The 12755-nt window shown below is 40.7% G+C and overlaps 1 protein-coding gene across 1 annotated transcript; it reads left to right on the top strand.

Moving 5' to 3' along the window:
* Positions 1 to 8632: 8632 nt before the first annotated feature.
* LOC149789754 (uncharacterized) lies at positions 8633 to 12075 on the top strand. The gene has a single exon (XM_089971764.1). The coding sequence runs from the start codon at positions 8739 to 8741 to the stop codon at positions 10062 to 10064; it is 1326 nt and encodes a 441-aa protein (XP_089827890.1). The 5' UTR covers positions 8633 to 8738; the 3' UTR covers positions 10065 to 12075.
* The last annotated feature ends 680 nt before the right edge of the window (positions 12076 to 12755 follow it).

The following is a 12755-nucleotide window of genomic DNA, read 5'->3' as shown; positions in this document are numbered from 1 at the left end:
ATGTGGTGAGTGGGTAAACGTACAATCTTGTTCGGTTGGTAAGTGGTCACTTTAAAGTTTCCATCCTCTCCCGATTGCAAGGCTTCTTTCAATACCCCAAAGTTGACCACTCGACTGGTACGATAATTCAGAGTCAGTCCTTTCACTTTGCACGTCGTGTGCACTTCTCCTTGTTTGTCACGGTATTCGTAGCCGTAATTTTTGGGACCGCCACTGACGAAACTTAGAATCTTGTCGTCGGGATGCTCGTCTGTCCAGGCTCCTAAACGGTCTCCTTCGATGTTAGGGTGATGTTGAATCGGGTGATGGATGTAAATGCAACTGTCCGTGTCAAAGTACAGGACGCGTTCCCCTAACAGTTCTAAAGCTTCGTACAATTTTAAGCGAGCATGGGCTGTCACGTAAGCCGCAATGATGACATTTCCAAAAGGGTCGTCTTGTACAAAGTCCAGATCTTCTTCGTAATTGACCAAGATCAAATTCTCTCGAACGACGTCCACGTGTTTCATGTATTTGGTTTTGTCGTGAATCATCTGGAAGTAGCGGGAAGGTTCTGTCAAATATTCCGTCTTGGGTAAACACGGTCGTTGTGCCATTTTACCCCACAAGCAATTTAACATCACTTTGGCAAACGATCGCCTGCCTTCGTTTTTCTCGATGTGGTCTAAAGTGATGCCTTCTTGTTCGTAGTATTTCTCTTTGAATTTTATTTGGTCTTCGGGAGTGTGACACCATGAAGGATAGCCGCTGGTTTCTTGCTTCAGTTTCAAAAAGGCATCCACGTAGTCGGCGAAAATGCCTTTCTGCGTGGGGTCACCCTTGTGGTATTGTTGTGTCTTGGGAAAGTGGCAAATTTCGTACACTTCTAACAGTTGGTATCCCATGTCCAGAGCTTTGAACAATTCTACGCTGACCCAGGTTCCCGTCAAGGCCCGTTCTTCCTGGCTGTGATGGCAAGGTTGGTCTTGGTTGCACGTTTCGGCACAAGTACGACACAAGGGAAACATCAGTTTGCCTTGACAATGGTGAGGTAAGACGGGATGGTATAGGTTCGTGGGAGGCAAAACTTTACACTTGATCAAGCCTTCGTATTGTCGAATGTTTTTCAGGTCGATGTGTTCCGTCAGCAATTGCAGGTGCCCTACGGGAAAGCGACAATATTTGCACACGTAGGGATACAGCGAACACACGTCCAAATATTTGATTTTTTCTCCTTTCTCTTCGTCGGCTTGGTACAGCAAACAGGTGGCATTGGTCCTTCCTCCGTACAAACTATCCCTCGGGTTCAGGGGGTCCATCAGCTTGTAACTTTCCACGAGGCGTTTAAACTCGGGATCGGTTTTCATACGGTGATCGTACTCGTGTTCCCACATTTCCACCACTTGGTATCCTTGCTGTTCTAACTTTAGGCGCCGCTGACAAGTGTCCTGGTACAAGTCTTCCATGGTTCGTTGCAAAAACTGATTTTTAGTGCCACGGTCAGGGTAACAGACGGGACATCCGTGAAATAAGCAACCGTTAAACTCGTACACGATCTTGGGGTTTTCTAAGTCCCAGCCATCGACCGAATACGTTCCGATGGTCTTTTCGCCCCCTCCGTTGCGGGCATGCTGAATCCACTTGTCTTCCTTGTCGCACAAGTAATGTAACCAACGTAGGGCTTTGACCGAGTATTGACGTTTGACAAAGTGGGTCGTTTGAGGACTGATGACAGCCACGGTGTTTTCAGGCATGAATCGTTGTCGATACACTAAGGAACACGCTTTGGCAATGGTGCAAGCTTCTTTCAAAGGATCGACCCCTCCGTGTTCCATGAACAGTTCTCGAAATTTTCCACAGCAACGTCGTAAAATGTCCACGTCGGAACGACAATACTTTAACATTTCTTCCTGAAAGTCGAAAGGGTCCGAGGCGTGAGCCTGGTACCAAGCGTAGAAAGCTTCTCGTTGTTCGGTACGCATGTTGTCGGGGTCGTAATAGTGAGCCTCGGGTAAATGGGGTAGAACGGCGTGTTGATTGGCTTCCGTATTGAAAAAGTGTGGAAAGTACCCTTTAGCCATTTCTGTCATTCCAAACGTTTTAGGCATTCGACTCAAAGGCATGGCCAAATAGCTCATCGAATCTTTAAACTGTACTTGTCCCACTTGCATGAAAATGATTTTGGCTCCGTTCAAAGTCACTTTAGGACGTTCGGTGCCTTGTTCCGTATAGTACCTCAAAAGAAACTGTCCATCGTATCCGGAGAAATTGTGAGCCATCACCGTGGCATGACGATGACAATCTCCGTAACGTTCGATGTCCTCTTGGCTCCACGGCTTGTCGACGGGGTCTAAAACCCATTGGGCAAAATCGGCTAACGTGTTCGGTCCCCGAAAGATTTTTTCACGCCCTCCAGGAATCTTGCTGCAGTGAGGGCAATGACTGAAGATAGGTTCTTGAATGCACTTCTCGCACGCTCGATGAGCCACGCAGAAATTAGGAATGTGAATGCCAGTCTCTTGCATGCATTCGAAATCGAAAAAGATGAAATTGCCTTTCTTCTTGTGACCGTCCTCTTTCTCTGGTGGGGGTTGGTATTTTTGCACGTAACATTGGTGTTCCAAGTCCACGATGTGGTGACAAATGTGACATTTTTTCTTTCCTCGACATACGTGTGCCTTGGTACTATTGGTACGTAATACTTGTTCACAGGTAGGGCACAATCTCAGGAGTTGACAAGCACATTTCTTCTGTGAACCTTGCGTTTTCAGATGTTGTTGGTAACAGGTAGGGCTGACAAACGTGCGCAGACAAGTGGAACAAGGCACTGGTTCTTCGCTCAGACAGGGTGAAGAGGCCAAACATCCTGAGCATTTCCATCCACAATGCTTGTGTTGCTTTCGATTATTATAACCATAGTCACATTTCTCACAGTAATAACCGTATCCCAGGAATCCAGTGATATTGGTAATGGTATCGAAATGTTCATCGTGATGATAAACATGAATGTATTTTCCGTCCTTAAAGTCTTGCCCTCGAAACAACAAAGACCCGCGCACTTCTTGAGGGTGCACTTTCAAGGTGTGTCGTGGAGCTAGGGCATCTTGCAATTTTTGCATGTCAGGAATGCCACAGGGTGTGTCTTTGGACAGTCCAGCTTGTCGTAACAGGAGTTCTGCTTCACTTCGTTGTTTGGCTCGGTCCGATTGTCGAATGTTCTCCCAGTCTCTTTTCCATTCTACCGTGTCGTTCTTGTTGGCATAGGTTCGTCCCACCACGATGGCACGGGCTAAACACATCTGGTCATGAGGATTGTGAATTCGGACAAGGCTACGCTTAATGCTGCGAAGGTCGTTCACCAATAACATCTTTTTGCGTCCGGTCCCTTGAGGAGGAGAGACGTGGGTCATGTCCAATGTGGCTTTTCCATCGGTGATGTCAAACTGGTCATTAGATTGTTGCACGTGTTGAATCTTGTCCATGACTTTGGAAGCGGTCAATTCTGCAGGGGTGCTAAACTCGATCCAAAAGGGGATTTCAAACCGTCGTGTTGTATGGAAAGTCTCAAGCGATCGTCTTCTTTGGGTTGACATTGTCGCTTGAGTGCAGTGAGCAGAGAATCCCACACTCCGGTGATGAACCCTTCTGCTTTCTCTAACGGTACTTCGGACTTGAAATCTTTAAACTTCACCGTGTATTTGTAAGCCGTGGTTCTAAATTTTCTAGAGGAGCGCTTTTCCGTCTCTCGAATGGAATAGTATTTTTCAGGGTTGACTAAGGGTGGTGAACTTGGTTTAGAGGTTTCAAATTCTGGTTCACTCATGTCCTCTTCAAAATCACTGGCATGAATTTGTGCCAAGATTTCAGCCCTGGTTCGAGGCGATAGATCACGTTTCTGCCTCTTACTTTCTTCTTCTTCTTTCTTCTCGAATGAATGGGGTCGTTTCATCTTGAAAGCAAAAAGTCAAATGACTCAAGTTCAAACACCATGAGCTACTTTATAGTCATAGCAGACCAGCGTATATAAAAGGGTGTGTGTCTTATCCTTTCACTATTCATTTCACTCTCAAGCTGAGTACAACGATGGAAGAGACTAACCAGATGGAACGTTTCGTCAGAGCTTTGCGAGGGGTCATTAGAAAATTCTCTTCAGACCAGCCTACGGACTACTCTCCTTCCTTTCGAGATAAAAGTCAAGATACTTGCTATATCTGTCAGAAGAAAGGGCATTGGTCTTCAGAGTGTCCAGACCGTCAAAAAAGAACAAAAACAGGGACTAAAAAAGACAAAAGTCAAGATACCTGTTATTATTGTAAAGAAAAAGGACATTGGTCTCCAGATTGCCCAAAAAAGAAACAAGAGGAGTCAGAAGAAAAGAAGGATTCTTCAGAAGAAGAGAGGGATTCTTCGGAAGAAGAGAGGGATTCTTCAGAGGAAGAAGAGGAAGAAAAAAGACAATTCTATTTAGAGGCAAAGAAACAGGAGAAGAAGAAAAGAAGAAGGGAAGAAAATGAGGAAAAGACGGTGAAGAAATTCAAAAAACAGAGAGACTAAACAAGGAGAAAGAAGAAGTCAATGAACTTTTTATTAAAGTGTTGTGTTGTGAATTGTGAATTGGATTGTAAAAAATGGATAAAAGAATAAATTAATGATATAAGGTAAGTGTCTTTGAGTTTTGATTTTAAAATAAGAACGTACACTCACGCACTCATACACAGACACGTACTATAAGGGTAAAATGGGTGGGGTTTATTTTTGAGTTATTGGCAAATTGAAATTGTATTTCTTTTCGAGAAATGTGGGTGGCCCTGAAAAGGGCCTTTTTCTCTTTATGATGTAGGGGTGAGTTTAAGCAATCAACTTTAACTGCCTTATGCCTTTGCCACGGCCAAGGCCTACTTCTGGACTGCGTAATGTTGATGATGATGATGATAATGATTGGGTTGAAATCACTAAGGGTGGTACGGTAGGCTTAATCACAGGGTTGACGTGTTTAGCTCGGGAAGGTCGTATTCTCTTCGGTCGTGATAAAGAAGTCTGATACATTTGTTTCAGACTTCTTAACTCCGCTAAAATGTCCAACAGTACCGTGACCGTTTGATTTTCACCCTCTTGTTTCTTTGCTGCTACTTCTTCTTGCTGTTGTTGCTGTTGTTTTTTTCTTACCTCTTCTTCTTGTTGCTGTTGCTGTAGGAGAAAAGCCTGTTCCGCTTCCTTTTGTCGTTGTATAAATTTCTCCAATTCTTCTTTCTGTCTCTGTCTAAAATTCTCCACTTGCGGTAATGAAGAAGGTAACGAAGGTTCCGGAACAAATTCTTGCGAGGAGAGAAAATCCACAAAATCCCAATTCACCTCTTCTGAAAGTAAGTCCGAGTTCCCTTGGGCAGTCTCCCCTGCTGGTGCACCCCAATGGATCGTTTTCTGAGCTTCCGTCATGTTGAATCACTGTCGCATAGATTGACTGCACACAAGCGCTAGCGAATCTATATAGACTACGTGACGTCACAGACTGCTATCTTCGGATTGGATGCGAGCTGACTGAATTCTGTAACGCGTGTTCGGATTGGTAAATGAACTCAATCCGTTTCAATCCTTCCTGTACCTATAAATAAGCGCCGTTCAATGCATTGATTCACTTATTCTCGGAGCCTCAACATGTGGACCGACGTTGAATCTTCAACCCTTGTGTCAACAATGATGTTCAGGACGGACATGCTCATGTATGTCCGATCCAAGTGGACCGTTGACCACAGGACCAGCAGCAGCCTGTGGATAAGAAGAGTCTATAAAGAGAGACAAGGTTGCCTCAAGAGGACTCTGATGTATGGCCCTGCTGTAAGACGAAGTTTGAGGACAAGAAGATGTCGCAAATGCCCTTTATGTTAAGGGCATATTAACATAAACCAAAGGCCCTTTTCAGGGCCCCAATATTTCTCGAAAAGAGATAGCCTTTGAATTGCCTACCCCTTTTTTTATTTTATTTTTTTTTTTTTTTTTTTTTTTTAAAAATAGAGACCCTCCCTATTTCAATTTTACATAGACCCTATACAGTCCCAGGTTTTTTTTGGCCATGTTAAATTTACATAGACCCTATATTGTCCCGGGGTTTTTGGCCATGTTAATTCCCATAGACCCTATATGTTCCCACGATTTTTCTCCATGTTAAATTTACATAGACCCTATATGTTCCCAAGGGTATTTTTAATGATAAGTCCCATAGACCCTATACCATCCCCATTCACTGCTTTCGTCATATGAGTAGCAATATAATGGCACCATGTAAGCTATCTTTTAAGAATATACATCTGCATTGTTGTCAATTTATATACTGAAATAAACTGTGTAAACTAATGCATTCTCTGTTTTATGTGTAGATATTTAACAATGAAACCAAGATATTTGAACTGGCTCACTGTTTCCAATTCATGTCCTCTGACTTCAATCTTGGCTGAGATTTGTTTGCCACTTTTCTCATCAGTTTTGTCTTCTCAGCGCTTATCTCCATGTCAAATCTGGAAAATGTTTCATCCAGGTTCCTCACTAAGGTGGCTAGCTCGTCTTCACTGCCTGCCAGTCCATCAATGTCGTCTGCAAAGCGGAGGTTGGTGATGTTACGCCCTCCAATGCTGACTGTCCCACAGTGGTTTTCAAGGGCTTCGCTCATGGAGCGCTCTAAGTAGATGTTGAAAAGCGTGGGTGACAGGAGACAGCCTTGACGCACTCCCACTGTTGTCTGGAACAAGCCCCCCACATCACCTTGGGAAATTACTGCACTGGTAGCCTTGGCGTACAGCTGCTTGATGGTATTGATTAACTTTTGACCCATGTTATACTTCTTCATTGTGGCCCACAATGCCTCATGCCACACTCTGTCAAAGGCCTTTTTAAAATCGACGAACACACGATAGATGTCTTGTTGGTGTTGCGAGCACTTTTCGCACAGAACCCTGAGATTGAATATTTGTTCTGTTGTGCTTCTTCCACTCCGGAACCCGGCCTGTTCTTCAGCGATTATTTCTTCTGCTTGTGGTTTCAGTCTGTTCAAGATGATCTTCAGCATTACCTTACTAGCATGGCTGATCAAACTGATAGTTCGGCGAGTGGTCTAAAGCGCTCACTGTTACGGATTACTGCCATCTCACCTCTGTCTGCATCGGTTCGAGTCTCGGATTCGGCTAATGTGGTTATGTGAGAAAGCTTGCCAGTAGCTTCTCGTGGGTCGGTGGTTCTTTCCGGGTTCTTCCTCCACCATTAATACTGGCCGCCATCTATAGCCTATCTTGTGCTGAAAAATGGCGTTAAGCCCTACAACAACAACAACAACAACAACTGATAGTTCTGTAATTTTGGCATAGCTGGAGATTGCCTTTTTTGGGAAGTGTTATAATCAGTGACTGGGTCCATTGTGTTGGCCATTCACCTGTCTGCCAGATCTTGTTGCAGATTTTTGTTAGTAGCTCTTTCACTGATTCTCCCCCATTCTTGATAAGTTCAGCTGGTATGTTGCCTACTCCAGCTGCCTTCCCATATCTTGGTTCCATAATCACTGAAGAGGGATCAAGAGCAGAAATTTTGTCAAGAGCAGCACAAACAATGGCAGCTAAGACCCATCTGGAGAGACAAGAATATATGTCTGAAAACTAAAATCAGACTATTGCAAGCTCTAGTCATCTCAGTCTTTTTGTACTCATGTGAGGCATGGACCCTGACCACAGAATTACAACGAAGAATCCAGTCACTTGAAATGAGATGCTACAGAACCATCCTTGGCATCTCTTACATGGACCACATCACAAATGAAGAAGTGCGTAACACCATTAGGCACGAAGTGGGCCAATATGAGGACCTCCTCACCACCGTCAACAAGAGAAAGCTGAAATGTTATGGCCATGTCACTAGAGCCAACAGTCTATCCACAACAGTCCTGCAGGGCAGCATCCAGGGCGGCAGAAGGAGAGGTAGACAGAGAAAAAAGTGCACTGACAACATCACAGAATGGACCAGGAAAAGTTTTGCGGAGACACAGGTATTGGCACATGATCGAGACAAGTGGAGGGAACTGGTCAGATGTTCAGCAGCACAGTGCCTCAACGACCACACTAGGTCATGAGACTGATGATGATGATGATGATGGTGATGATGATTTAACAATGATTTCACATACCAAAGTTCATAGTGACTGTTTCAGTAATGAGAAAATCAGACTATGACAAAAAATTTCACAACAACACACTTTACATTATACACATGTTCAAAGGAGTTCCACACTTTGCATGTTCATATGCAACATGAAGTTATGTCTTTACTAAGCATCTTTCAAAATACCATTTGTACAGTTCAACTTCTTTGCTTTTGTAAGTGATATGCAGGCACTTCCAATGGAACCATTTTTTACAATAATTACAACAAATACTGTTATCATCATCACTCACAATACCCTTAGGTTCCTTGCAAACTGAATCACACAGTCCGCATATTACATTATTATGCATTATTTTAATGCATTTCTCTCCTTTCTAAAGTGTCAAAAGACAATATCTCACCGTTAAATGACATCGTTCACTCCTGTTAAATGGCTTTATAAATGAAGGTGTACTGCTTGTGTCCCTTTGACCTTTGACTCGTGACGTCACAACAAATATGGCGGCACACAGTATATTATCGTGAACTCGCTTGTCCACGTGAATCATTTCTCTCTCACAAGACTATACAAACATAGATTGCTAGAAAATTCATTTAAGTGTGAAGTGATTGATAAAATGTATACACACAGTAGAAATACAGAACAGCACATGAGGATTCGTGCTGGAGGAAAACCATTTAAGCGTGGAGTATGTGATAAACTGTTTACTCATAGTAGCAATATAAAAGAGCACATGCTCATTCATACCGTAGAAAAAACATTTAAATGTGAAGAGTGTGATAAAAGCTTTACTAAGAATGGACATTTAAAAGAGCACATGCGGATTCATACTGGAGAAAAGCCATTTAAGTGTGAAGTATGTGATGAAAGCTTTACTCGGCATGGAATTTTAAAACAGCACATGCGGATTCATACTGGAGAAAAACCATTCAAGTGTGAAATATGTGATAGAAGCTTTACTTATAAGGTAGGTTTACAAAAGCACATGCGGATTCACACTGGAGAAAGACCATTTAAGTGTGAAGTATGTGATAAAAGATTTATGCAGAATGGACATTTGAAACAGCACATGATGATTCATACTGGAGAAAAACCATTTAATTGTGAAGTATGTGATAAACTGTTTACTCATAGTAGCAATATGAAAGATCACATGCGCATTCATACTGTAGAAAGAAAATTTAAATGTGAAGTGTGTGATAAAAGCTTTACTATGAATGAACATTTAAAAAGACACATACGGATTCATACTGGAGAGAAACCATTTAAGTGTGAAGTATGTGATGAAAGCTTTACTCAGAATGGAAATTTAAAACAGCATATGAGGTTTCATACCGGAGAAAAACCATTTAAGTGTGAAGTATGTGATGTAAGCTTTACTCAGAATGGAAATTTAAAATACCACATGAGGATTCATACTGGAGAAAAACCATTCAAGTGTGAAGTATGTGATGAAAGATTTACTTATAAGGTAAGTTTAAAACAGCACATGCGGATTCACTCTGGAGAAAAACCATTTAAGTGTGAAGTATGTAATAAACTGTTTGCTCAGAGTAGCAATATCAAAAATCACATGTGCATTCATACTGTAAAAAAAACATTTAAATGTGAAGTGTGTGATAAAAGCTTTAATACGAATGGACATTTAAAACAGCACATACGGATTCATACTGGAGAAAAACCATTTAAGTGTGAAGTATGTAATAAAAGCTTTACTCAGAGTGGAAGTTTAAAAGACCACATGAGGATTCATACTGGAGAAAAACCATTCAAGTGTGAAGTATGTGATGAAAGCTTTAGTCATAAGGTAAGTTTAAAACAGCACATGCGGATTCACTCTGGAGAAAAACCATTTAAGTGTGAAGTATGTAATAAACTGTTTACTCAGAGTAGCAATATCAAAAAGCACATGCGCATTCATACTGAAAAAAAAAACATTTAAATGTGAAGTGTGTGATAAAAGCTTTGCTAAGAATGGACATTTAAAACAGCACATACAGATTCATACTGGAGAAAAACCATTTAAGTGTGAAGTAGGCAATAAAAGCTGTACTCAGAATGGAAGTTTAAAACAGCACATGAGGATTCCTATTGGAGGAAAACCATTTAAATGTGAAGTATGTGATGAAAGCTTTATTTGGAATGAACATTTGAAAGAGCACATGCGGATTCATGCTGGAGAAAAACCATTTAAGTGTGAAGTATGATATGAAAGCTTTACTCGCAATGGAAATTTTAAAAAGTACAGGAGCATTCATGCTGGAGAGAAACCATTCACGTGTGAAATATGTGCTAAAATGTTCAATCAGAGTGGAAATTTGAAAGTGCACATGAGGATGCATGATGGAGAACATCCATGTAAGTGTGATACGTGTCATAAAATGTTCAGTTACTGTGAAGATTTTAAACAGCACAGGAAAATACATACAGGAGGGAAACCATTTAAGTGTGAAGTATGTCATGAAGAGTTTACTTGAGAAAAGCCATTTAAGTGTGAAGTGTGTGATACAATGTTTAGTAGAAGTGAAAAGTTAAATCTGCACATGAGGATTCATACTGGAGAATACTCCATTTAAGATTCAAATATGTGATGAAAGGTTTAATCAGTTTACATATTTAACATTGCATCGGAGGAAACATACTGGAGTAAAACCATAAATGTGTCAATAGTGTGATAAAATATTCATTTGCAGCGGCTATTTAAAACAGCACATGATGATACATACTGGAGAAAAACCATTTAAGTCTGAAGTGTGTGATCAAAGGTTTAGACAGCGCAGAAATTTAAATCGTACATGAGCACTGAGGATGGAGAAAAGCCATACAAGGGAGAAGTATGGGGTTACTATAAACACCAAAATACACCAAAAAACTGAAATACACATGTATTTACCTGTACATAGTGTTATATCAGTATATACAACGGAATAATGATTTGTTTTTGTTTCATTAGTATTATATAGAGCAAAATAAAATATAATTGGAGCGATTTTGATACAAGTTAACTTTTGTGCTAATTATAGAACTCATCAATCGGTTATACTTTATTGGAATGGTATTATAAAAGTCTGATCATTCCGGAAGTGGTATGATAAAGATTGATTGTTTCAGAATGGAGGTAATCTCCGGAATGGACTGTATATGTCAGTTTAATTCATATTGTTTTAAATCGCTTAATACATGTTCTAATTGACTGCACACACCTTTATTGTCCTGCCTTTTATCCCATTTCTTATTCAAATTAAGAAAACAATCTACAGTATAACCCCACTCAGGGATGGTCCTGGCTTTTAAAAAGCTGTCGCCAAAAAAATCGCCAACCTCAATATTTTGTCGCCAATTTTCAAAAAGTGTCGCCAGAACAAGTAGTGTACATTTTTCCAAGTGTTCATTTAGTCTATTAATGTAACAGGCAATGAAAATTACAAAAGATGGGTTAGTTAATTCTTTAATTACAACAAGCATTAACAAAATGTTACAAAGTGTTACATGAAGATCCGTCGCAATTTTAGGGCTGCCCACTTGTTGAATGTAGTTTCAAAGTCAAATTTTTCACATCTGTACATGCTGATTCTCATGAAATTCTCGAGAGATGAGATGCAGAGTTTATTTCTGATGTCAGTTTTTATGAGGTTCATCTTACTGAATCCACGTTCACAGTCCACAGCACTGACAGGTGACACCAGTAGTCTATCAGCAGCCCCCCCACCCCTTTATGGCTAGCTTCACAAAGCTTGTAGTGAATTGCTTCCTAAATCCCAAGAATGGTCACTGAATGCTGTATAAATTTTCTCGACAAACAAAATAGGATCTCCATTCCCACGAATGACACTTACACGAGTCAACACCTGGCAATATTGGACCGTATATATAAGCATAAATTCACACCCAATTTAGAGATTCTTTCACTCTTGTATTTTGAGAAATAAATAATTATTATTAATTATGCAAAACTGGTTGTTTTTTTTTGGTGCTATTTCTTGTTTCGGAGTTTAAGTCTCAGCAGCCATAACACGGATTGATGGCAAAGGAAAAGATCAATGAGTAAAATGCTGTACTGGCGACAGACATAATTGTGATTGAGATTTTTTCCATTTACTTTGTATTTATACACAGTAGTCGGTACTTCAAAGGTTATCAGTTTTCTATGAAGGTTCAGCAAAACTATTGTACTGGTATATGTAAAAAAAAAAAAAACAACAGAAGATTTAGCCATTCAATTAATTGTATCTGTTCTATTCGCGTCTTAGAAGTCGGTCAGTTGTAGGTATAGTTCGGTAGCATGATTGACTGTATCACAGCATACAGTACTCAACCCAGATGTCAGCATAAGCAGATTATGATGTAACAATGCACTGTAAAGATGGGGTTGTCAATACAAACAAAGGATTGTTTGTGTAACAGATTGATTCCAATGCATTGCTTAGTCAAGTTTGTGGCTTCCTTTCGTTCTCCCTTTTAATTTATCCAGTCCAAATCTATGATTGTATGTACAAATTAAATAACCAAAAAGTCTGTCACCAAAAAAATCGCCAGATGGGATATTTTTGTCGCCAATAAGGAAAAAAAATCGCAATTTGCGACATTGGCGAAGCCCAGGACGATCCCTGCCACTATAACACAGTAGTTGGGA

This window comes from Sinohyriopsis cumingii, chromosome 10 (genome assembly GCF_028554795.1).
Source record: "Sinohyriopsis cumingii isolate HCF-2022 chromosome 10, ASM2855479v2, whole genome shotgun sequence".
In the NCBI taxonomy this organism is placed as follows: Eukaryota; Metazoa; Mollusca; class Bivalvia; order Unionida; family Unionidae; genus Sinohyriopsis; species Sinohyriopsis cumingii.
This window is presented reverse-complemented; position numbering and strand designations above follow the sequence as displayed.

What these genes read in the sequence shown, in the direction of transcription:
- LOC149789754 (XM_089971764.1), top strand. Translation starts at nt 8,739, where the DNA reads ATGTATACACACAGTAGAAATACAGAACAGCACATGAGGATTCGTGCT.